We start from the raw sequence: 26,208 nt of genomic DNA, 5'->3' as shown, positions 1-26,208 counted from the left end.
TGAGAATATTTTGATTTGATAGTTAAAAGATGAAAACATTTTGCTAACATGAGGTCTTCTGTTAATGTCAGTCTTTTTACATCAGTGCAAAATTATGGTATGCAGATTAAGACCACTATTCATCAGCATGCATTGCGACCAAATCATATGCTGGTGCGACCAACTGAGAAAGTTAGTAGCACCAGTGCAACCAGTGGAAAAGTTAGTCTGGAGCCCTGCAGTGAGTGATTTTCCTTTGGCATTTGTTGTTTGATTATCATTAATGACCGACTGCCGGTTTATTAGGCTGCTGTCACTTTAAGAGCTAATGCACGAGTCCAATATACTCTTAAGCCCGTTTTATGCTTCTGCGTCGAATCGACGGCGTACCCCCGCAGACCCCTCTGCGTCACCGCGAACCCCTCTCCGACCCCTCCGCCGTAGCTCGACGTGCACCTCCAAAAAATTGTAACTACGCGTCGAGGCGACGCAGTGCGCAAGGGCTGTGATTGATCAGATTATACATCATTTCCGGAGTGTAGCTTTTCCGGTTTCCCTCTCCCGCTATACCGCCATTTTTAAAGTGACCACTGCACTGTTTGTTTCAACGATGGATCAAGTTGAGGAACGGTTGATTCTTCTGCGATTAAACATTTGCAATAAAATCATTTGTTGTTCAACGTCGATTAGCTCCAGCTGCAACAACAGTAGGCGCGTTTCCATTACAGATTTGCGCAAAACTTTCTAAATGTCGATAAAAAACTATTGCGAAATGACGGCGTTTCCATTAACCAATGTTATGCGACTAAAACGTCTTTTTTTCCTCTCGTGATAAGTCATTCCAAAAATCATGGCAACGGACGTTGGTAGGTTTATAGCCTATATCACAGCCACCGCACTAGACATTATTATTATTATTATTATTAATGGAAGGAGATGTGGTGTGTTATCCAAGCATTAATGGCAGGGAAAGACACAGAGTTCCTGGGTGTTCCCTCATTTCTGCTCCAAGGTCTTGATTGTGGCATTTCTTTGAGGTTTACAGTCCAGTAGGCTATTCCTGTAATTATTGTTTCTTTTATGAATTTAATAAAGAACTCTGTCTCGTATTATGTCCAAACTATGTATGTCAGTGTACTTTTGTGTCCATTCGGTTTCCCTTATTTAACCCGTAATTGCAAAACGAAAAATGAACGGTCGTTGTATTTTTAAAACGCAAAGTTGAACACCAAAATGTTAATTTGAACTGTACACCAAATCCTGCGAAAAAAAAAAAAAATATCGACGAATTTTCAGAAATTTGTTTATGACTTTTAACGAGGCATTTTAATTGTTTATGAATAAACTATTGTTTTCTAAATCAGTGTCGGCTAAAAACATATCTCCATCTCCGGATGCACCTTTAGAGAGAAATGCACCTTTCATACGGATTACATAATCAGAAGGTATTAGTTTCGATTCGAATTTAAAGTGGACATTTTAAGCTTTAGCCTACATAGGCTATATTTTGTTTCAGTTCTCACGCTTCAGTTCATGGAGACCACGAAAGCGCGCCTGATTGTTTTATTTTACAAAAGCACAACGTTTTCTTGTTATTGTGAGTTTACGCAAATAAAAGTAGTTGCGAATAATGTATTATTATTTTCTGTATGACCAGAAATGATAGAGTATTTTAAGTTGTTTCCACTGTTGATAGGAAAATGCAAGTGTTCGCGCCCGCGCCTCCCTGCCATCCAGTGCGCGCTCCACACTCCGCACAAACACTTGGATATGTGTCAAAATCTTGTGTTTATTTGTGATAATCTTAGCCCTGTATTATTATTGTCCAACCTGTATTATGAATGAGATGTGACAAATTGCTTTGTTCCTTTTTTGGATAAAACCTAATAAATTAACTACCTAATAAATGTTATAATAATGATGATAATTATTATTATTATTTTCGGACACGGGCCCCAAACACACCGCATCTTCTAAGTCAGGTGACTGTAATTGCGCAAAACCTGTTTCCATTGTAGTTTTGCGAAATATTCCTTTTTCGAATTGCCTGAAAAACCTCCTCATGCGAGCGTAAAAACTTTTTTGTGATAAACGGGAGTTTTTGCGAAATGGACTTGTTTCCATTGTGCGTATTTTCAATTTGCGCAATTTGAAGGATAATGGAAACGCGGCTGTCGGAAATGAAAAAAACTGAACCGGCACGGAACCAAAACAAACTAGCAAAGAGATTTGCGAACCATTCGTGAACGATTACCGATTAATCAACCGATGTTTTTAAAATGGCTACTGGATAAAAATAAAAAACATAACACTCCAAGTAAAACAGTGCTGAACTGAAATGTGCTAAATTAAATAAATATGTAAATATGAATTAAAATGAGAAGTTCTACAGAATGAATTCTACGGAAAATAATTTAAACGTTAAAATATTACAGGTTTCTTTAGCTATAACCTAGAAACCTAGGTAAATTTCATAGGTAACACTTTGCAAGTCCCATTTGTTAACAAGGATGTATTAGCTAGTTTTCATGAACTATATAGGCTACATTATGCAATATACATTTTTTTACAGCATGTATTAATATTTGAGCAAGACAATTGTACCTTGATCATTCATGTTAGTTCATAGTACATTAACTAAGGTTAACAGGCAAAAAATAAGTCAATTTAAAATGTATTAGTAAATGTTGACATTAACAAACATCTAGTCAACAAATTAATTACTTTATAATGATATGGCAACATGGACTGTAGTGTTCTGTATTCATACCGTTTCGCTGTCAGTGTTTTAAATGCGCATCTAAAGTGTCAGCGCTCTCTGTGCAGCGCGCAGCCTCACATGTTACAATAAACAACCGGCGGTGCCAGTGATAGTTTTTATTTGTCCTCTAGAGGCCGCTCTCGCTCTGTATAATACCAGCAGTCTCTTCTCAGCGCTCTCGTACTGTGTAATGACAGCACACTCTTCTCAGCCGCTCCAGCAACGGACGAACCCGGAAAAACTATTGGTATGGATTTTTGCAAAACGAATGAATCGGTAGACCTCTAAACAAAGCTATTATTATCAAAGCATGTGAGCAGAGTGGGAAGTGAATGAGACTGTAGCATCATTTTACCAGTTCTGCCAAGCACAGCTATACCACGTTACAGCACAGTATAGGGCTATTGTAAACAGAACAGTCTACTACAGAGAAATTTCATGTTGGCAGGTTATTTGAGCAGACTTTGCTTTTCCGGTAAGCGTGAGCAGTACATGTGTGGAGCGTTCGCTGTGCGGAGTGGAACATTGAGCAGAGCAAACTGGGTGCCGGTACAGACTTACCTGCTCGGTCAGTGTCGCTTTGAAGTTGTGCATCTATGGACGCGGAGCCGCACGCAAAGTTACAAAAAAATGCTGTGAAACCTGAGTGCTGAACACTGAGGGCCAGGGTGGCATATATTTTCGGCCTTTTTTCTCTTTCAGCCAAAAACTGAAAATGTCATTTTCGGCCGATATTTTTTCGCAGGCCGAAATTTCGGTGCATCCCTAGTGAAAACTCTCCGGCATTTTGACATTTTTGTATTTAGGCACGTATCCGAAGCCCAGTTGCTTATCTGCATTCGCCTTCGACTCAGAGCGCGCACACAGAAAGCCACCTAGCGAACAGTGTTTTGCGGCTTAATGTGCTTTTAATAACACTGTTTAATATTAAACATGTCCCACAGTTACAGTAGACAGCATTTTACAATACTCACTTATTTGGCTGATTTGAAGGTTAAGTTTGGAAGCACTGTGAAGGAAAGGAAGGTGTGCTGGCTGGAGGGAATGCGGCACAATAATCGTATTACCTCGATTATCTTGTTTTCGGAATCGTTGGAAGCCAAAATCGAAATCGAAAAACAAATCTGATTAATCGCACAGCCCCAACTGATATTATTATTCATTAATTAAAAAATGTCTATAGATATCACAATAATATTGCTATCATGAATTCTTTTGGCCACAATAACCATGTAGCGAAATCATCACAGTTTTTTGGATGTAGCTGACAAAGAATGTGAGGTAGTTGGCCCACACAAGGCAAGCATCTTCTCACCTTTCTCTGTGGCGTCTGATCCACGGCCCCTCCCTCTGCCTGTTCTTTCAGCTCGGGATTCGTTCCTGTTGTCCACTCTGCTCTCATTTCTCATTTCCTCCCTTCCATGTCCTCTTCCATAATTCCTTTCCTCTTGGGTTGTTGTTTCCTTCTTTCTATGGGGTTCATTTCTTTCTCTCTCTCTTTCCCTCTCTCTTTCTCTTTCCCGGTCCCTCTCCCTATGCTCCAGGGATTCCCGTCCTGAGCGGTCTCGCGTTTCTGCTGCACGGGCATCCCGAGTGTCTTTGACCTCCCCGCGGTGCTGGCGCTCTTCGCGGACATCTCGTCTATCCCGTTCACTGCGGCGGTCTCGGCTGTCCCTGCAATCACGCTCATCTCGGGAAGAACTCTGCTCAATATCGTAGTCCCGCTCATCACGGCTGCTGTCTTTCTCACGTTTCCCGCGGCTCTCTAAGGGCAGAATGGAAATTAAGTGAGCAACGGAGTGCATCACGTGTATCACCGTTTCCACAAAAATATTAAGCAGTACAACTGTTTTCAACATTGATAATAATAAGAATTGTTTCTTGATCACAAAATCAGCATATTAGATTGATTTCTGAAGGATCGATTGACACTGAAGACTGGATTAATGATGCTGAAAATTCAGCTTTGCCATCACAGGAATAAATACATTTTAAAATATATTGAAATACAAACAGGTATTTTTAATTGTAATAATATTGTTTACAATATTTCTGTTTTTACGATCAAATAAATGCAGCCTTGGTTAGCATAACAGACTTCTTTCAAAAACATTTTTCAAAATCATACAAATACCAAACTTTTGAATGGTAGTGTATTTTTACTTGCAATAATGCATGTGTCATGAACCTAAAGTATTTGTTATATGGTTCCCGGTTAATTTTGATTGTGTGCCATGTTTCAATGAAGACAGTTCAGTCAGCTGAGGCTCTGAACAAGTCACTGACTTTGTGGATGGACTCATTAAAAAAATAATTGGCTCATTTGTTCGCAAGTCATTAACATCAAAAGCCAAATACTCTAATGACTGTGTAATACAGAAATATGTGTCTCTCACCATCTCTGCGCTCATGCCGCCTCTCCTGCAGTGCTGGACTCCTGTCTCGCTCTGCTCTCCCCCTCTCCCTGCCCTGCGAGCGGTGACTGGCACTGGGGCTGGACCTGCGATGGGCGGGTGTTGGTGAGGGGTCTCTCTGGGGGGTGAGTGGAGAGCGGGAGCGACGTGAAGACTGAGCGGGAGGGGGTGAGGATGAGGATGGAGGAGGAAGGTCTCGGTAAAGAGGAGAGACAGAACCCCGTCTGTGGCGAGGGGATGGGGAGTGTCTCTGAGCCGAGGAGCCAGAGTGTGAAGAGGGAGAGTGGTGTTGTCGAGAGGGAGGGGAGGGGCTGCGGCGGTGACGGGGTGGAGTTCTAGACCTGAGAGAGGAAACGCATAAGATTAAATTGATAGCTGTACCCACAATATCTCTAAAACAAAATAGTGATGCAAGTAAAACGTCAGGATATTCCCCTCATATCTGTCAGCTTGTAGGGACTTAAGGCCGTGACACACCAAACCAACATCAAAGAACTAGCAGGGACAAAAGCCGACTGTGCTGTCACCTCCCGTCTGCACCAAAAGATTGAACACACAGAAGACAACAGCCAACTAGCATGAACATTCTGTGCCTGTGTTAGAGGAAAGAACTGTCTATAGCAGCAAGTGGCAGTAGTCTATATTCATCATTCAAAAAGGGAAAACAAAACTATGACTGCAGCTATACAAACCGTGAACAAAGAAGCTCTTGCTTACCATTTTGAGTATGAATCATGTCGATCACTTTCTTCATTTCAGACAGTCATGCCATTATGAAAGTATTTGCGTATTGGAATGCTCAGGTAAGATTATTATGTAAAATTAGAATAGCCTTCTGTATTAGGGGTGTAAATCGGACAGTTAATCACGATACGATACGATATCGATTCTCTCAGCCAGCGATACGATATTTGCCGATACCTCAAAAAATTCTATGATTCGATTACGATTCGATCCGATTCAGGGCTATATCGATCGATTAATCGATATTTAGATATTATGTGCTAAGTGTACACAACCGGTTACGTTTATTAACTCACAATACATCCAAATATATATAACATGAATGTTTAATTAAACTCTTTGAAAATTGCACACCCTCTCCCAATTGGGACATTTACAAGTTAAAAAAAAACATGATAGCCTATATGAAAATGAACAAGAACGCAGTTATCTGTTTTTGCAAATGAACTCTTCTGTTATATTAAAGTTCATTGAAAGGATGTATATATATATATATATATATATATATAAATATATATATATATATATTGTGTGGCAAAAGCAGATAACTCCACATTTCATGTTTCAGAGTTAAACAAAGCCAAGTATTTGCTATGATACATAATAAAACACTTGGTTAATCTTTGTAACGCTAATCTCCTCAGCTGATATAGACGCCTGTCAAACTTTGTTGTTGTGATTAACGTACACAAAATACAGAGAGCTGTTCACTCACCACTAAACGTGCTGTTTTAGCAAGATTCCGTGACAAAGTTTCAGCTTGTATTTTACTTTTATGCCCCGAATATCACGGGTTCATCAAGTTCGCTGAAATCCATCCTCGATCACTTTTAGTCAGCTTGACGAAACTCCTCTCAGCTAGCGCGTATTTTCAAAGTGACAAGCAGCCTTGTCACCTGACCTGAATACTGCGCACTGATTTGCTAAAACAGACTTTTCGGGGCTTGTTGTTTCTGCTGTAAAACATGAACTCGCGATGATGGTGGAAAATACCGGCTTCTGTGACAAAGGGTTCAGTCAATCTTGTCAGGCGTCTATTTCAGCGGAGAAAAGTTACGTGAGGATGTGGAGTGTGTCAAAATAAAGGTACCGTACATCGATATTTTATGTGTGGTATCGATGCATCGTATCGTTAGACGTTTGATCGATACATCGATCCATATCGATGTATTGTTACACCCCTATTCTGTATGTGCACTCTTCACTTTCGCTATTCTACTTGTGCACTGGTTTGCAAAGCTGAACAGCCAATCAGAGTGATCGGTCTCACTGGACTGCCTGACACTGATTCAACATGATCAATTGAACAAAACGCCACGGGCAGGCTCTGACACCCCAAAAACTGATCTGACAGACGCTTACCTTGCCCATCGGCTTGGTGTGTGAAGGTCTAAAGAGCCATTACTCCAATCAGATGTGTCACACATGAACCTTCAGAAATCATTCTAATATTTGATGAATAGGTTTTTTGTAACAATGTAAAATACTTATTAAACAATTATTTTAAAGAATTATATTAAAGAATTAAAAACTAACAATTTTGTTTAGGATTTGATTGATTTTGACACTTAACTGATCAAAATACTGCAAGGCTCATTGATATCTCAAAGATATGTCAGAAGTGACACTGGATTAACAATTATTTAAGTGCAGCTCTTCTCACCTCTGCTGCGAGGCTTGTTTTTGGGAGGTGGGTTTGGGGGATGATGACTTCCTTCTGGTTGGGGGAGACACTTCCCTGGAGGGTGGGGAAAGGCTTCCAGAACGTTCCTCTGATGTTATTGAGCGTTTGGCTTTATGGGAACTATCTGATCGGTCCCTGTAATCAAGGAAAGGTCAAAGATTGATATATCGTTTTATAATATTCAAACTAAATTATATTTAGTTTGATATTTAGTCTGTAAATATCTCTTAACAACACAATGCAATCACTAGTAAGACTTCCTGTTAATAAAGTATCTAGTAAGAATGTTCTATATTAACAATGCATTAAATCACATTACACATTAATAAACCACAACAAATAAAACAATTTAAGTAATGTCTCATGTCTCAAGTCAAGTGAATTACGGGTCATTGGACAGGCGTCCAATCACAACTGACTTCCGGAAAAGGGGAAGTAGCCAATGACATTTGAGGTTATTAAAACAGTAAGTCCCGCCCCTCGACTGCCAAAAAATAAAACTGTTCGATCGAGCAAAAGCAGCAGGCAAGAGCAGATCGAGCGCGAGAGCGTGGGGAATGACCATGCGCGCGCGTGGGGATTGAATTGTGTGCAGAGGAGATGTCATGCGCGCGCGCACGGTTTGAATGAGCTCGCGAGTTCCCGTTTCCTCGCGTGTAGATCTGTTATCCTCTTGCAAAAGTCATTTACCGCACGTGCCAGCATCAGTTGTGCGCTCGTTTATTTTAGTCATTGATTTGCCGCCATAAAGTTGCATTTCCACTTGGTACTTCCGGGGGGCTTAATCGGGCCTACTTTGGGCTTCCACAGGGCCAACTTCCAGGGTTTTTGGTCACCGAATACCTTGGTCCAAAGCGGACCAACTGGGGCTTAACCGGTTAACTCATATAACTCCTGTTTTCTGTCCATGAGCTCCCTCTGTTGCTCTGGCTAAAAGGATAACAGTATAGTGAGACAGGAGAGATCTCTCAAACATCCTCAGATCGCATAATGGTGGAAAATTAATAGAAATGTTCATTCTTTCTAAAGAAATTTGACAAACGTGTAATTTTATCAATATTTCTCTAAACGTGTAAGCCTTTGGATTTAAAAGCCTTAATGGAGTTGATTTGTGCGATCCTGTGACAAATAAATGGAAGCAGGAGCAACTGAATAAGCATGTGTTCTCTTTATATGTAGTTTTCAGTCAGCTAGTTGTGTTTTTCTATGGAAACGTGTTAAGGACAGGTTTTAGGGTAGCGCTGCAGGGCGACTGGCCCGACAGTGGAAACGCAGCCTGATTTTAGCCTCTCAGCTCTGCCCGACACATGTTAGCCCTGGCTTGCACTGGCCCGACAGTGGAAAAGCAGCTTATGACAATCTATTAGTGCTGTCACAATACCATTATCTCAGTAGTCAGTACCAACCAAACCCAGTAGTATTTTATGATGATCTGTTCCAATGTTGGTACCATAGCAAGCACCATTGGGAACACACTCCCTTGACCTCAACAGACATGTCTTTGAATTGTCAACATTGCAAAAAACATTGTAAATATAAATATACTCAGAGTGCAAACACAAATGTGCAGAGGAAGGTTTCAAAGCAGCCATTTATCAAATGGTACAAAATAGATGCAATCCTGCTGATACTGCAGAAAGACTGGTAAAATATCACTTTTAACAATACTACAATGTATGAAACTTTATGTTTTGTGGATTTGGTTTTAAGGTGACCATACCTGCGCTTTTCTTTTTTCTCTTTGTGTTTCTCCACATCTCGTCCTCTTTCTTTGCCTTCTTTAGGTTTGTCCTCAGATTTCTCCTTGTTTTTGTGTTTATTTTTGTGTTTCTTCCCAATCACTGGGTTCTCCACAGGAACAGGTGGAGGAGGACTGGGTGTCCGTGGCCCTTTTCTTTTTCCATGGCCACTCTTAGATGACCTGGTCAAAAAAGTAAATAGCAGTTTAAATTGATAAAAATTTGTTTAAGTTCAACTAAATGCAGATCATTTTCCTAACCTGCTGTCTGTCTCCTCTATCCTGTTCTGGTCAGACACTGGAGAGGAGATGACTGAGGAAGTGGAGGACTTTTTTTCTTTCTTGCCGGAGTTCCCACCTTTCCCTGCTCTATGTTTGGGTGAGCCGCTGGATTTACGGGATGAGGGTGAACCCTTAGAACTGGTGTGCTCAGGAGAAGCCTAAGACAGATCAAGAGCACACCAAAATAAAACTCCAAGGATACCAGTCTGTAATAAAAGGCTAACACTAAAATGAACATTAATTTAGACTTTCTTTATTTTTGCCTGTGTTTAAATAACTTACCCTGTCCTTAGAAGAACTACTGGTCCTGGTCTTGGAGACTGGTTCCTGTTGAGAACATGTATGTCATTACTATCTGTATTGATACATTCAGGATAACTCACATTAACCTTCTTTCAATATTTGGAGTTAACCGAATGTCTATGGTAACATATTAATCAGTAAAATGACTGCAAAAGCCATGATTTAAACAACTTTACAGTTCAAATGTAGATTGACAAAATATACTCTAGATATCTAATTCCTCCTTTATTAAGCATTATATGGAGGTAATATGAAAAGAATATGCCATCAAATCTTTTCTGAAGACAGTCCGTTCCCTTCAGATAAACATTCATATAAAAAAACAGCTCCACGTTTTTACTTTGAACAAAGTACCTAACACAAAACTTTGTTTAAAACAAAAACAAAACAAAAACACATTATGTGGGTTTAAATTGCTGGGGTCCAATTGACCCCAGTGGGTAAAAATGCTGGTAAATTTGAGGGTAACAGGAGGGCCAAGAATGGAATGTTTCACATGTTGTTTGCCAATAAATAAAGAGTTGTCAATTAGTGATACTTTCTCATCTCTTCATTTTTTATACTTAAAATACACTTAATATACAATAGAATTGTTTAATTCAGTGATCGGTATTGGTGATCGTAGCGCCCAACACTGCTTCCAATGATCGTAATCGGCCCCAAAAATCTTGAACGGAGCACCCTTATTCTGAAGTTTAGTCATGAGTAGGGTTGTGCCGACAGACGATAGTATCGTGTATCGACGATAGTCTGAGATATCGCCGATGGCAGATGCATTTGACGATATCAATATGATAATTGGCTCGTTTTACCATTAATGTATTAAATTATTATTATTTTAAAGATAGTATTGTTATTAAATTAATATTAGGAACTACAATTAATTTGCTTTGCCTAAATTCATAACTACATCACCACATAGCCTAACACTTGTGACAACACCAACACGCGCGTATGAGGACTCTAAGAAAAAACTACATCCCACATCAAAATTGAATTGCAAGGTGATCCTTTCATTCACAAATTGTCAAGAGTGCTTGTTTTAACAGACGCATCATTCTTATACTACAGATCCAAGATGAAAACGGTATCGTTGTTCGTCAGGATTTTGTTTCCATAGCACATTAATCAAATGTTTAATGACACTAATAACACTAAAAACAATACAATTAGGCTACTAAATATTAATATTAATATCAGCACAACTCTGCCATCTGTGAAAATCAAAAGTGGCTTCAAACTTGTTTAACAAGAAATATTCTTCTAATCTTTTCACTGTCATTATGTAGAAATATTAAGCCAGTAAATTAAGATAGTGGCTATACCGTTATGTCCATCGTCGTCTCTGAGAGAACGCGGCATTAATGCAGCGACAGATGCCGAAAGCACAGTCCGTTTTTACTTTCACTTTCAGGTAATGAGCGCGTTTACATGCACGTTCTTAACCCGATTATGCTGAATAAACTGACAATGCATGTTGTCATGTAAACGCATTGACCCGTTTTCCTTTATCAGAGTCAAGTCATAAGTTTATGTATAAACGGATCGACTCAGCTAGATTTTTGCCCCTTACTCTGATTTCTCCCGGCATTTAAAACACATTAACCCGCGTTCTTTGGGCTTATTGAAGTGCGCATATGTGAAGTGCATCCAGGCAGAGAGAGAGCACTGGTAGGAGGACATACATCGCAAACTCTGACTCTTTCTTGACCCAAGAAATTATTAAAACGTGTTTTCATCTCGTGCAGAAATAGTCAAAATGCTGCATCTGTAATAGCATGAGAGGATAATGTGCGTCTGTAAATTTCCCGCTGACATGTTGAAATACTCTGAGTCCGATACAAAAATGATTAGGATCTTTTTTTACCTCACTATAACGGGAAATAACCTGATCAAGCCTATTAATAAACACTCCACATTTGCTAGCAAAATAGAACAAAGATTCTCGTATATTAAACGAAGTAATAAAACAAGCAAATTAATGAGTAAATGATCAAGTTAAAAATCAAACAAGTAAGCCCCGCCCCCTCACAATAATATCGTGTCTCGCCGATCTCACAGGCTGACGATAGGACGATATCAAAATGGAGCATATCGCCCAACACTAGTCATCAGATTATCAGAAGTCCTATCGCAATTCCTGTTTTTCCATCCCCAAATTTAAGAACTCTTGAAATTATAATTAAGAAAAAGTCTAATACCATTTAAGATATTGAAGAATTTTTATGGCCTTAAATTTGATATAACTGAATTTAAGACTTTTTAAGGACCTGCGAGGACCCTGCAACGTGCAACCCAATCTAATATACCTCTTTCTTGATGATGATATCCTCTCGTTTTTCCATGTTTTCCTGTTCCAGCTTCATCAGCTCACGTTGAATCTTCTGTCTCTTCATTTCAAGAGATAACTCGTAATCGTAATCACCGTTATCAGAATCTAGTAAAATCAATGACAAATATATAACTGCTGAGAAACAAATGGCAAGGAGACAACAAAGCATTACCTGTGATGAGAGGAAAGACTGTACTGCATTCAAAACCCCTTCATCAATTATCCATCAAGTTCACCCAAAAATGACAATTCTGTTATTTACTCACCTTCATGTTGTTCCAAACACAATTCATCTTCAAAACACAATTGAAGATATTTTTTAATTGGGTCTTTCAGTCACATATAAACATTGATCAAAGCACATACAAAGAGCACATCAAAAATGGAAGCTTTAACGTGCTTGCTTGACATGCAAGAAACAATGAGGTTTTGTTCTCGTGCGTCAAGCAAGTACAGTTTAGTTTACCATTAGAGCTGCACAATTAATCGTAAAAAGGTTGCGACCTTTAAACACCCTCACGATTGACCTGGCTATGTCTTTTAAACCTTTGACAAATATGTATAGGTATTCATGTAAAGGAATGAAACAGGAAAAAAAACTGTCTTTTCAACCACACAGTATCATTATTTATGTTATAATGATTACATTTTAACAGAAGTACTGGGATAAAAGATATAAACACTGAAGTCTACAGTAGCGACCAAAATAGAGTAAATTGCCTATTGAAACTAACTTGATGCTTCAAATAAAGATTGTATTATTACATTGTTATATCAGAAAGTGGCGACAAGGGACAGTTTAAAAATTTTGGGGAAAATGTACTTGTCATTGAATCATTAATTCAAAAGATTTGTTTGTGAAGTCTTTATGAGTGAGTCATTGAGTCATTCATTGGATCTTTTTTTTTTATTAAAATATATTTTTTTCAATGGTATTTTTTATGTTTAGTTGTATGTTCAGAATTGTGGACGAATCGTGATCTCTGTTTGAAACAAAAAAAAAAAGTGATTCTCAAGAATCGTGCAGCTCTACTTACCATATTTGATGTGCTCTATGTATGTGCATTGATCAATGTTTATATGCGAATAAAAGCCTAAATTAAATCTGTTCATATAAAGTGATCAAGTCTGTTCAGAAGATAGATAGAGTGTCAATTAAAATTCTTTTTTTAAAAGCGTTTAAAACGTGTTTCAAAGATGAAAAAAGTATTCCGGGTTTGGAATGGGTGTGCGAGGGTAAATAATTGATGACAGCATTTTCATTTTTGGGTGAACTATCTCTTTAAATGTCTTCTAATCAGACAGATACATCTTTTTTTTTTTAGGTAATTTGGAGAATCTTCACCTTCACGACTGGCTTCCCAATCTGCTGTATCCTCCTCACTAGCAGGAGTGCGTTCCTTTGTGATTTTAATATCCTCTTTCTCCCTGTGTCTGCCTCGGGATGAATCTCGCTGCTAATGAAAAACACAAAAAGTCAAAGAACTCACCAAAAACAATCAAACAACAATGGCAAATTGTCCAAGCAAATCTAAGCTGTTAGAGCAGCCTACTCTGGTTGTAGGTGAAGTGGGTTCGTCTGCGTCTCTTTTCTGTGTGTCACCATCTACATCCTGTCTCTTATTCTTCATCCTCTCCCTGAGATCCCCAGGGGGCCTCTCGGCTGACCTGCAGACCGGCACACATGCAGAATGTCAAGCATTCGGCCAAGAATTTGAGCAGGTACATTTACGAAACAGCATCTCTTCAATGGACTCTCACCTGCTGAACGTTCCAGAGAAGCCTTTTCCTCGTGATGGGGTTCCATGTGTGTACCGACACGTGTTACCGTAACTGCAGTTCCCAGTCTTTAACCAGTTTCTACAATGAGTCTGCAAGGGAAGACAAATGTCGGACAGTCTGTTGCATTTATACACTTTACAAGGGCACCTGGACCAAAAAAATGATAATTTAATACCCAGTGAGGTACTACCTAGACACCGGAAATAGTTTCTAGGTAGGCAGCTCACCAAGTTTTCATTGCTCAATAGTGGGTGACGAGTATCCCTACCTCTGCTGCATTACTGGCCGTGCTGGGCCCGAGTCTCTCAAACACACTGGGCCTGCGGGAGGGGGTGGTCGTACTACTGCTGCTGTCCGATATGGTCTTTGAATTCTCCACTGTAACCTTCCGCCTGATCTTGGACATTCTGCAGGGCTGCATTAGAAAAATGGCAAATAAAAGGCACCAGCATTTTGAAGCTGAATGCAGTGTTGTAGTTAAGACCAGCTCACTGAGTCAAGTCACACAGAGACCAGAAGATGGTCAAGTTCAAGTCAAGAATAAGACCAGAAGAGGGTTGAGGCCTTGTCAAGACAGAGATTGAAGACGAGGAGTTCGATTCAAGACAGAGTCCACATGCTCCCTGCAGGTGCCCTAATATAGCTTTAGTCTAAATGACAATGACAAAGAAATTATGGCCTTGGCTTTGTTAGAGACCAAGAAAACATGGCCTGTTGAGTCATGTCATGTACTTGGAAGCATGTGGACTATGTATTGGCTCAAACTCAACTCTCTTCTGGGTTTGGTCTTGACTCTTGTTCTCAACTACAACACTGGATGAATTACATTACATTAATTCTAAGGTCACATTCATATCTAACTACCTCAGCCTACAGCCTATATATTATTGTGCCATTCAAGTGGAGTCTGAAATCTGGAAATGGCGACTTCCGAGCACATGAAGTCATATTTACAAGTGGGAAACTCGGAATTCTAGATGGGACACGAGTTCCTGTTCCTGTGCTGTGACGTTGGAAGGGAAGTGTCGATTTGAAACATGGCAGCAACAATGATAATATATATAATATAGCTTTAGTCTAAATAGAGATCAGAGCCTGTAGTAACAGTGTTAAATCACTAAATTTTCAGTTTCAGATCTAGCTTTTGGGGTTTATTGTTCACACAATATAATTCATTTGTTTTGTCTTATGTACTTCAATGAGTGGGTTTCCACACTTTTTGACCAGACAATGAATGTCCATGACATTTCCAGTCGTTCATGATTACTGCGTGATTTTTTTTAAACTACTGTACAAAGATTGCTGAGAAAGATTTATATCAGGTACCAATCCCGAATATTATGATATTTACACAATTATAATCTACTTATTTGTGAACAAACGTCTCCAAAACGACAAAAAACTTTCATGACTTAAATATTTTATTAAATTTGATAGTTCCTTCCTGTTTTCCCGTGACCGTGGGAGCCCAGTTCATTGTAAACACTAGCACAATAGTCACATGTGTGCAAATGCGACTGCCTGTCTCTCTCTATAAGCTGCATTAACAATATTATAGCTACTAGCAAGGCATGCGAGGTTTCACTAAAAAGGTATTTTATAATCATTTGCGTGTTTTAAGTAGTCATTCATTAGCAGAATGCTACGGTAAGAGCCGCATATAATGCCGCGCGGCCTACATTGATAGCACAAGCCTCGATAACGACCCCGCTGAAACTGCTGCTGATTGACCCGTAAACAAATACAAACAGGAACTTTACCCGAATATGAATGATGCGTCAAGTCCAGTTTCACAGACTGTTGGGGATAAACTCCTAATCACATGCAAAAGTCTTGCAAAGCGGTCTTCCCCTTGGCCGCCGTCATGATGCTGGCGAGACAGCGCAAACTGCACCGAAGTACTGAGGAGAGGAGGATTATGGGAAAGTGGAGGGGGTATTTTTTGTTTGTTTGTTTTAGATTTTGTTTAAACCGTTCCTTGAAAAAATAAATAAATACAATATACATGGAAAATGTAGTTACTAATTTAATCTATTAGATTACGCTTTTAGGTAGCCTAGTATGTTGACTACGTTTTTCTTTACTTTTAGATTACTTTTGATTTGTCACATAGACTTCAGTAAGATTTTGTACCATATGAGACCAAATATAGTGAATTATTTGTTATAAAAATGGAGATATCTGCAAAACCCATTAATTTTTTAAAAAAAATTGTAACTACTGTTTTTCTTTGAAAGTCTTTAAAACTGTTGATGACTGGTATAAATGTATCTTTGGTGGCATACTAAAGTTTCTGTATTGCTTGCTTAGTTATAGCCTACATAACTTCAACCAGACTTTTGTATTTAAATCAATGTTACTCTTTTTCACATGCATGCATTCAAATATAAAGATTCTTAATACGTGTTTTTCTCCACACAAAAAAAACTGCTCCATATGGTTAGAAACATGCTATGATGTAAATAAATAGCAACCCTATTACAGTAGGCTACTTTTGCAACATTTAGTTATATTCTACAAGCGACTATTTAAATCTTGACATTTTAATTACTAAGTGGCTAAAATATTTGGCCACATAGTGTTTTGCACATTTATGTGTCCGATAAATGTTGCTCATGGGGGTATTTTGCATAGGCCTATATATGAACAGAATAAAGTGAGCAATTATTTTTTGTTTTAGCATTTAGCATTTTCCACAAATGTGTTTATGGAGAAGGCAGGACACTAATTGGCCAAAGTAATAGGGATTTTACTAATTATTCTGTGCCATATCTCAGACTCATTTGGTAAATAACAAGCTTAAATATGATGCAAGAGCCTTTTCTTATAGTTTTCTATTGTTTTCCTGGATTAAAAACAACTTCACAACCTTTACAACTTAAAAGTAAAAAGTAAGCCAGCAAGCCACATTTTTTATGATCAATTTTGATACCTTGGTTAAGGCTATATTTAAATCACATAAAGGCCCTCCAATGTAAATGAGAAGGCAGAGACCAGTGGTGCACAATTACATGTCATCTAAAATATGATGTGAAACAATTCAACATAAAAGTTAAAATAACACGGTAATGACAAATAAGACCCTTCTTGGATTTATCTGTGTTATAATGTAGATGCCACAAGCAAGCGCTTTGAATGGCCATGCTTGTGTGGAGTTTAATTATGTGAATCCTTAGTGTGTTATTTCCATTGAGGCTGATTTTTTACTCTGTATAGTAGAAAAGAGATGAGATTTGTCATGTTCTCTGAAGAATCAAAATTAATGATATCTTGATATCTTAAACTTTTAAATTCAGTCAGCTCTTTCACTTTTGCCTCATTCATTTTTAACATTGCACAGAGAAAGAGTCTTATTGGTCATTACCTTGTTATTTTAACTTGAATTGATTGTTGAATTGTTTCACATCATACCTGTTGTGGTAAGTCATGTTTGTATGAAGAACACAAGGAATGTTTTTAATTCATGATAGCAATATTACATGTACATCTTGAGTATGAATGTTTACCAGGTGGTACATCCATGGAGATTGTAGGAGGGAATCTCACACCAACGAATGAAGGAGTACATATTTGTAATGGTATTACAATAACACGGTAATGAAACATTGTGAGGCTTTCCCACTGAAAACAAATTTGGTGTGCTCCCTTGACAGATCAAGGCACTGAATTTGTAAATAAGTTTAGTGTTTTACATTTTTATATATATGTTTTATTATATCATGTTACGCTTCTATTGTTCTGACAATAAAGGGTTATTCTTTATTTAAAGATGTCCTTGTTACAGTGTAATTATACATTTAAGTACTTTAATTAACATGTGCTAAATGAACACGTACTCTCTCTTCTCCCTCATCATTATTTTAATATATTTCCACCAATGGCAAGTTCAGATCTGTTCATGAAAGTCACATTTTATAATGGCATGTGTCTTTTTATATTTAAATGAGACAAAAACTTGTTTGACAATGTCTTGTAGGCTTTGCAAACAGAGCACAATGGGATTTTGTAATGTTCATAGACTTCTTCAAGATTATTACACACAAATATATTAAAGAGACGGGTTTAAGAGCTGTTTAAACTGCTATTTATTTTTCCTCTGTATCACCCTGCTCCAAAACTGATGAGCATCGGTGAACATGATTTCACCAAGTACAACATGATCAACACCTTTGTCTGCCTTGTCCCCAGAGGAAGCACCAGTGCCCTCCTTGTCCCTTAAAATGCACCTGGGCTTGCCTCACCCCAAGAAGAAGAACGTCCTCATCCCCAAAAGAAGCACCTGTGCCTGTCGCCTCCCCACAGGGAGCACCCACTCGAAAGAGACCATGCCTATGGAGCTTTGGAGCTTTGGTAAGTCCCTTCTCATAAGAAAGCTGCTGTTTAATTTGCAGAATGACCAGACTGTGTTCTCCTGTGCTCAGGAGTCTGTAGTCAAACTCGCTGTACTTTGTATTGCTGGCGTGTTGCGTGATGTATTACGATCTTCAAGCAGAAGGAGCTGAATTAAATATTCGGAATGATATCAATCCATAATCTGGTTTGTGATGCAATCTGGAATCATAAATCACACCATGTTTGTTAATTTGGCCAGAGTAGAACTGGACTGAGCCTGGTTTCTCCCAAGGTTTTTTTTCTTCTCCTTTCTGTCACCTGATGGAGTTTGGGTTCCTTGCCACTGTCGCATCTGGCTTGCAACTGACATCAGCTGAAAAATGACACTGTTGTCTTTTTAGAGCTGCTTTACAGCTGAATTTAATCATGTTTGCATCATTGATCATTAGTTTTCTGTTTATCACTGTAAAGCTGCTTCGAAACAATCTGTTTTGTGTAAAGCGCTATGTAAATAAAAGGTGACTTGACTATTGAGAAACACCTAGAAAATTGCAAAGTATAAACACACCAGACCACTCCATTCCACTCAATGTGATTTTTCCATAATAATGTGGCCCACGTGAATCTTGACCATTTACACTGAATACATATATATATATATATATATATATATATATATATATATTGATATTGATGCCAGTATGCCATACCAAAGACTTTGGGGCGGGAATACTTCCACTTGTTTGTTTTCTTGACTTTCTTGAGCATTTTTCTGAAACTAAAAGTATCAAGAAGCAAATTAGAAACCAATACCGAGTGAACAATGTTTTATTGTGGTAAAAACAGCTGTAGTAAATATAGGCTACTTGGTATATTAGAACACACTTGCATACACACAAAACAAGAACCTCACTCTCAAAAAAGTTATCAGTTGATGTTTTAAGCACATTTTAAGTACACATTTTGTTTAGTTAGGAGTAAAAGTTAAGAATCTGAATCTGTACTGTGTGCTCAGGTTGTTGCTGGAAGCCCTTTATTGAGTTTTCTTGATCACATGTAAGGCTATGATCTTTGATGCCAGTAGAGCCTCATTACAGGCCTGAGGGATAAAGCTGGGAGGAAGAAGAAACCCATATCGACCACGATCCTGAAGCTCAAAGGTGAAGGAATATTTTATCCCAAGATTATACGCCCAGTCATCAGAGCCTCCTGGGGCCAAATCTTGTGAAAGAAAAACAAACGTATTAACATAACAAAGAAATTTCAAATACAGTTATCAATAAAATATTTGTATTCTAAGAACAGCAGAAAGCTTACAAATGGTGTTTGCACCCGGACCATATTTATAGATAGTCCTGTAGTATCTGCGTATTTTTGTTGAAGCTTCCTTAACAAGTTCAAACTGTCAGAAAGAAGTTATAGAAGTTTTTTAAAAAACATTCTTTTTACTTGTATTATTTACTAGAATGGCCCGCCACAAACACAAACGCTCATGCATTAACTTCATCACACACCAACTCATTGTGGTTTGGAACCTCATCATAGGAACAGGAGTAAGGAAACAGAAGCATCTGAGAGTAGGAGTGAATGGAGAGGTACAGCTTGACTGTGTCCTTATGTGAGCGCAGGAACTGGGCCACGGCCTGAGTCTCTGGTTCAGACTCTGGGAACTGACCGCAATAAGTAGGATCACATGGATCACTGGAGGCACCCTTCGCTTTAGAACAGAGTGGAAGAATTAAACCAGGAGTAATATCAATTCAAAAGAGAAATAAAATTATAACAGTGGTTTTTAATGAAGGTTTAGTATTTGGAACTCACTGCACCAGTTTGCATCAAAATTTCTGTTCAAATCGGCTCCAGCACACTCGCTGTCTTTGTTAACAGAGCGGTTTTTCCTCCACATACGATCCTTGTTGGGAAATGGTAAAGTTGGTCAAGATAAGATTAATGTCATAAGGATTTTTTTCGAATAAGTACTGCTAAATTTGGATCAAGAAAATGTCAGTGATAAATTCAGCTTTTCCATTTCAGGGAAATTAATAATACACTCAAACTATGTATTATTATGATTTTAACAGCATATTAAAAGCACTGGAAATAATAATAATTTTAGCATATTACTGTTGTCCATGTATACTTGTATCCATCTGGGTTCATGACTGTCAAGACGTAAATGTCCATGTTGTTCAACATCTCTGTGATTTCAGTGTTCTGGTTGTAAAATTGTAGTGCCTGGCAAAACACAACAAAACAGAAGAAGAAAAAAACTTTCTATTAGATTTCCCATAATTGCTCTAATTTGCTCCAATTTATTGAACAATTACTGGTCGTGAAAGCTTGTAAAGATGTATTTCTCAATCTGCGGTATGTCAAGGTCAAATAAAGGCACAGAACATAGTCAAGCAAGGTAATCCATTATAAAAATGAGAAAAACATATCCACCGAATGGAGCGGCAGGACGAGGGGAAACTATGAGATTTGCTCTATGGGCTCTGTTGCTGAAATGGCACAAACTCAAGGCACCAGCAATATCTACAGAGAGAGACCAAGTTTTTCTGGAGCTTAATTTTAGCAGGAAGAATTGGGAAGCATATTGGCATAATGATCAGTGTGGATTGAGCCAAATACATGCAAACCAATTGAAATGTGAACAGAAATGATTTCTAACTGGACAACGACCCAAAGCACATTTCCAAAACTACGCTAATGTTACCTTTAAGTGACCTACACTGTATTTAGTTTCTAATTAAACTTACGAGTGATCACTACTTATTCTTTTATGTTTAGTAAAAACCTGCTATCATTACTAAACAACATTAGTTGTTTGTACTGTTTAGCTAAAAGATTCATTGCACTAATCAGGTTTAGCAGAGATTACTTGGTATGTTTAGTTTCATAAGGAAGGGGAGGGGTTCAAACACCACACAAATCAAAAGGCAGAAACCACTGGTATTCAAAAACCTGCCTGGTCATGTGAAACGACCCGCGTCTAACGTGCTTCCAAGGGGCTCTACACCTGGCTGGACGAGCACAGGCCTCGGCAGCAGACGGTATTGAGAATTAACAGAGGTTTAGATGTTGATGAATTATTGTTTCATTTAATTTAAAAATAGTCACCATAATGGTGATAAGTGTTGGCTTTAGTTGGGCTCTTGCCCTTGACATTTAAATTAGATTTTCTCTGGCTGCTTTACCTGTGTGTTTAAAAGGCACAATTGTTATAGCAAAAAAGCCAAGAGTAAAGTGATCCAGTGTTGACTGCATATTGATGTTGTAATCAATAAAGATTAAAAGTCATGAAAAGTGAAAAATGAAAAGCCTCATGTTGCAATGCATGCAGGGTACCTAATAGTACACCTATACTCAAAACATTTTTAGAATGTGAACTAATGATTTTCGGTAAAGACAACTACAATTCAACATGTTTAGTTTCAGCTTGCGTAAAAAGTTAGGGTTCCATGTTAATACAACTCAACATGTTAAGTTTCAGCTTGTGTAAAAAGTAAAAACTAGAGTGGTATAAGGGCAACGGGTTTCCACGCGATTTGCGAGTTAAGTCAACTAATTGGGGCTAATCTGGCCCTGATTAGTGCATTAGCCAAGATCATGAAATCTGCCTTCAAGACTGGCAAAAAAAAAAAAACAGTTTAAACATGCAAAGCTCAAACTGATGTGACTCTTCAAGATGTCATTTAAGGGTTTAATAAAGAGTTTTATCCAAATCATGCGCAAATGGAAAGTAGAAATTGGTTAAATAGATTAAATGGCTTAAAGAGGTTGGTGAAGAAGGGTGAACATGATTTCACCAAGTATGTTCCTGGATCAACATCTTTGCTGATCCTGGAACAACATTCCAATCAACCAAACAGATTTGAGGGACAAGTTCACAGTTTATGTCAAGTTTAGGCGCTTCTACATCAGTGTTATACACCTCAGGCCCGCCGACAGGGGGGGACAAACGGGTCTGTTGTCCCGGGCCCAGGGTAAGGGGGGGGGGCTGGGGGGGGGTTAGGGGGGGGGCAGAACTGGGCCCTCATTAAATTATGGAATAATTGTTAAAAAATAAATAAAATAGGCATATTTGTGGAAAAAATATCTAATATTTGAGTTACATAAAAGCTTTTTATTTGTTTTCTTCCTAATTGTCCTTGAAATAGTGGTCAAGAACACACACCCCCCACCCCCCAACCCCCCCCCACCCCCCGCCCCCCCCCCCCCCCGGGATTTTTCTCAAACCCGATACTTGATGCGCGTGCATGCCTTGAAGCGGCAGATCCGAGTCTATTTTTGCTGCGCTGCTCATGCTTAATTAAAAGTGAAAGCATAGTTTTGAGGGACAAAAAAATAAATATGATTTCACACAAAAAGTCACCCAAATGCACATATTTTGCATGTCTAGTGTGTTTTAACAAGAGCTGCAGTAGGCTATGTTAGAAAAGAAAATGAAGACATTTAGAGAAAATGTACCCATTTAAACGTGTTTTTATTATTCAGTTGGCCGGGGGGGGGGGGGGGGGGGGGGCAGAACTGGGCCCTCATTAAATTATGGAATAATTGTTAAAAAATAAATAAAATAGGCATATTTGTGGAAAAAATATCTAATATTTGAGTTACATAAAAGCTTTTTATTTGTTTTCTTCCTAATTGTCCTTGAAATAGTGGTCAAGAACACACACCCCCCACCCCCCAACCCCCCCCACCCCCGCCCCCCCCCCCCCCGGGATTTTTCTCAAACCCGATACTTGATGCGCGTGCATGCCTTGAAGCGGCAGATCCGAGTCTATTTTTGCTGCGCTGCTCATGCTTAATTAAAAGTGAAAGCATAGTTTTGAGGGACAAAAAAATAAATATGATTTCACACAAAAAGTCACCCAAATGCACATATTTTGCATGTCTAGTGTGTTTTAACAAGAGCTGCAGTAGGCTATGTTAGAAAAGAAAATGAAGACATTTAGAGAAAATGTACCCATTTAAACGTGTTTTTATTATTCAGTTGGCCGGGGGGGGGGGGGGGGGGGGGGGGGGGGGGATCCATCTAAGATCTTGTCCCGGGCCAAGGCAAGACTGTCAGCTTGCCTGAATCTGTTCCCTCTGATTTTAGGGATAAGTTAGGTTTAGGGGTGGGGATAGGGGGTGAACGTGATTTCACCAAGTAAAACATGTACCTGGATCAACATCCTTGTTGATACATACAACATTCCAATCAACCAATCAGATCTGAGGGATAGGTTTAGTTAATGTCAAGTTTAGGCTTACAATAAGGGTTAGGTGCTTTTACATCAGTGTTATTCACCTATCATTTCCCTCAGATTTCAGGGATACGTTATAGGTTTAGATTTAGGGGTAAGGATAGGGTTATGTTTTTAGACAGAATTGTTGTTCCAGGATTAACAAAAGATGTTGATCCAGGAACATGTCTTAGCAAAATCACAGTGACTCTGAGGGTGAAGAAAAGCATGACACAGACAGCTTAGGTTAAGGCTTAAGCTATAATGCTGAAAGGAGATTGAACAATTTATACTAACATATTTGACAAACCACATGCAAAAGGCTGGAGCAATCCACTCCCGTGCATGAATCCCACAGTCCAACCACATGGCCCTCTTCACCTCATCTCTCCTGCCTGACAGCTGCAGCATGAAGACAGACAACCAGACTATAGTCATAATTTAAATTGTGGATGTGTCTGTAACGTGTCTGAATAACATATTCAAAGAACACTCACATCTCTAGTAAATCAATTCTTAATACAATGAGTGTACCTTTATAACATAGAGTGGCCGCTTCTCAGAAGATGACCCAATAAGAATAACTTTCACCATGTCTGAATGATCTTGGTTGGTCTTATTTATCCAGTAATAGATCTGAGAGAAAAAAGTTGGTCAAATTGTCATTTTGTTAAATGAATGCAAAGGTTGAGGTAAATTTTCAAATTTTTGTCAATTTACATCTTCTAAGGAATGATATCTCTCGTAGAACACGCCTCCACTCCGGGGATCTGATGTATCGTTTCTGGTCTGCATCCCAACCAGTGCTGGTGTGTTTTCCAAAAGAACTCTGCACAAATATCAAAAAACAGTTTTGAGTCTTAAAAATCAATTAGTTGCTTTTTAACATGCACACATCAGATAAATTCTGAATAGCCTGTCCTAAGTATAAATGTGAACACTCATTTAAATAATCATAATAAATAAACTAAAAAGTTACCTTAAATGTTCATAGAAATAGTCCACAATCCAACAAACTGAACAGATTTGCATACCTATAAGTAATGCCATGTTTGCGTAGAAGTTCAGTGACAAACTCCACACTTGTTTGCTGAATGTAAAGGTGAACCTCAGTATTTGTTGTAATGTAACTGGGCGAAGCAGGTTGCCACAATACTGTCTGAACAAGCACAGAACATAAGTTTACATGTCAGCTGAAACTCACAGGAGGAGACTGAGGGTCAGATCAATAAATCAAATCAATTAACCGCCAATATTTGTAAAATGATTCTTACTTAACTTCTTGTGTAACTACAGTATAGATATTGCATCTCAAATTTGATATTCAGGTAACACTTTACAATAAGGTTCATTAGTTAATGCATGAACTAACAATGAGCAATACATTTGTTACTGCATTTATTCATCTTTGTTAATGTAACATACAGTTAATAACTAGTTTATATATAGACAGTTGTTCATTGTTTGTTCATGTTACCTCACAGTGCATTAACTAATGTTAAGAAATACAACTTTTGATTTTATAAATGTATTAGTAAATGTTGAAATTAATATTAACTAAGATTAATAAATGCTGTAGAAGTATTGTTCATTCTTAGTTCATAACTAATAAAAACCTTATTGTAAAGTGTTACCGATATTCGCAATCGTCCTCTGACAGAATGCTAGTCAACAGATGGCAATAAATAACCTCTCACCTCATTGTGACTTGTCATGTTCCGCACTGTGTCCACATCTTCCTGTGTGGATACAGTGATGGACAAAACCTGGTCACTGTGCATGAATAGGGAAACAACAGCAATCATTTCAATTGTTATGTAGGATATGCAGATGAAGGGGCAATAGTGTTAAGAAAAAAAATCTAATCACATGCAAGTACTTTATATAGAACAATATGGATACATAATTATTCACAATAACCACTTCGGTAGGATGTACCGTTTTCTGTCTATTTAAAACATTTGGCTGCCATTATATCATAACAAAGTTATTCATAGTCTACTTGTATTTTAACAGTAATCCATCAGAGCTTGCATATCCACATTTAATAGATGAACGCACATTCAAGAAATTTTTTAAATGGTTAAATGGTGAATAAAAAACAAACCCACTGTCAAAAATTGCATTGGAACATAGTATATTGGTGAGATGCTTTTTTTTTTTTCTCCAGTAAGCTTAATTGTTTACAGGGAGATTTCACAATAAACAATTATAAAACATTATGAAAACCTCGTAGCTTACTAAATGTTGACATATTACGGAGGTTTTTGGTCCTGGGTGTTGCTACAGCCAACAACTCAATTAATACAAATATAGGCCTAACTGTAGTATAATGCATTAGAAAAAAAAAAAAAAGAATTGACTTACTGTTCCGATTTGCAGATACATTTCTCAAGAAAGATGTTAAAACATATAAAGTAAGCCAGTGGTATAAGGGGCCTCATTTTTTTTTTTGTTCTGTCTTCAAATAGTTTGTGCAATAATGTAGACAAGGTAAGAGGTCAGTATTGATCTAGAACTGTTTGTTTGCTGGTTAAAATGTACTTTGAATTGGCTTGGTGCAGCCTATTTCAAATGTTTGTAAAATGTTTATAAGAACTGCATTTTTTTTTTTTTTTTCAAATTA

General features: G+C 38.2%; 2 protein-coding genes across 6 annotated transcripts in view; both read right to left on the bottom strand.

Moving 5' to 3' along the window:
• The window catches only part of zc3h13 (zinc finger CCCH-type containing 13), a 31,734-nt gene extending 15,821 nt beyond the window's left edge, over window positions 1-15,913 (bottom strand). For 3 of the 5 annotated variants that reach the window (XM_056254312.1, XM_056254313.1, XM_056254314.1), the window contains exons 1-12: window positions 15,780-15,913; window positions 14,288-14,478; window positions 13,999-14,108; window positions 13,791-13,905; window positions 13,583-13,694; window positions 12,215-12,342; window positions 9,885-9,929; window positions 9,582-9,760; window positions 9,303-9,503; window positions 7,562-7,717; window positions 5,137-5,495; window positions 4,056-4,505 (exon numbers count right to left, since the gene is read on the bottom strand). In XM_056254312.1, coding sequence (XP_056110287.1) covers window positions 4,056-4,505; window positions 5,137-5,495; window positions 7,562-7,717; window positions 9,303-9,503; window positions 9,582-9,760; window positions 9,885-9,929; window positions 12,215-12,342; window positions 13,583-13,694; window positions 13,791-13,905; window positions 13,999-14,108; window positions 14,288-14,440 — 2,008 coding nt within the window. In that variant the 5' untranslated portion in view covers window positions 14,441-14,478; window positions 15,780-15,913. The remainder of the gene's footprint in view (window positions 1-4,055; window positions 4,506-5,136; window positions 5,496-7,561; window positions 7,718-9,302; window positions 9,504-9,581; window positions 9,761-9,884; window positions 9,930-12,214; window positions 12,343-13,582; window positions 13,695-13,790; window positions 13,906-13,998; window positions 14,109-14,287; window positions 14,479-15,779) is intronic. The other 2 variants (XM_056254315.1, XM_056254316.1) reach the window with 2 other exon arrangements.
• Window positions 15,914-19,355: 3,442 nt separating this feature from the next.
• cpb2 (carboxypeptidase B2 (plasma)) lies at window positions 19,356-26,087 on the bottom strand. Its single transcript, XM_056254318.1, has 11 exons — window positions 25,950-26,087; window positions 25,280-25,355; window positions 24,617-24,741; window positions 24,303-24,411; window positions 24,117-24,218; window positions 23,880-23,984; window positions 20,476-20,586; window positions 20,173-20,263; window positions 19,866-20,068; window positions 19,669-19,753; window positions 19,356-19,572 (listed from the first exon to the last, which is right to left on the bottom strand). Exons 1-11 carry the CDS (start codon window positions 26,024-26,026, stop codon window positions 19,385-19,387), a joined length of 1,272 nt encoding a protein of 423 aa, XP_056110293.1. The 5' UTR covers window positions 26,027-26,087; the 3' UTR covers window positions 19,356-19,384.
• Between the last annotated feature and the right edge of the window lie 121 nt (window positions 26,088-26,208).

This window comes from Rhinichthys klamathensis, unplaced genomic scaffold (genome assembly GCF_029890125.1).
Source record: "Rhinichthys klamathensis goyatoka isolate OS25496 unplaced genomic scaffold, OSU_Roscu_1.1 h1tg000111l_1, whole genome shotgun sequence".
Classification (NCBI taxonomy): Eukaryota; Metazoa; Chordata; class Actinopteri; order Cypriniformes; family Leuciscidae; genus Rhinichthys; species Rhinichthys klamathensis.
The sequence above is the reverse complement of the archived record's forward strand: the minus strand, read 5'-3'. Positions and strand labels throughout refer to the sequence as shown.

Excerpts from the sequence above, each read along its gene's own strand:
- cpb2 (XM_056254318.1), bottom strand. The coding sequence starts at position 26,026 with ATGAGGCCCCTTATACCACTGGCTTACTTTATATGTTTTAACATCTTT. Across the intron at positions 19,754-19,865 it reads TTCCAAACCACAATGAGTTG|TTTGAACTTGTTAAGGAAGC; the intron begins GTGTGTGATGAA and ends TCTTTCTGACAG. Across the intron at positions 19,573-19,668 it reads TCCGGGTGCAAACACCATTT|ATTTGGCCCCAGGAGGCTCT; the intron begins GTAAGCTTTCTG and ends TTCTTTCACAAG.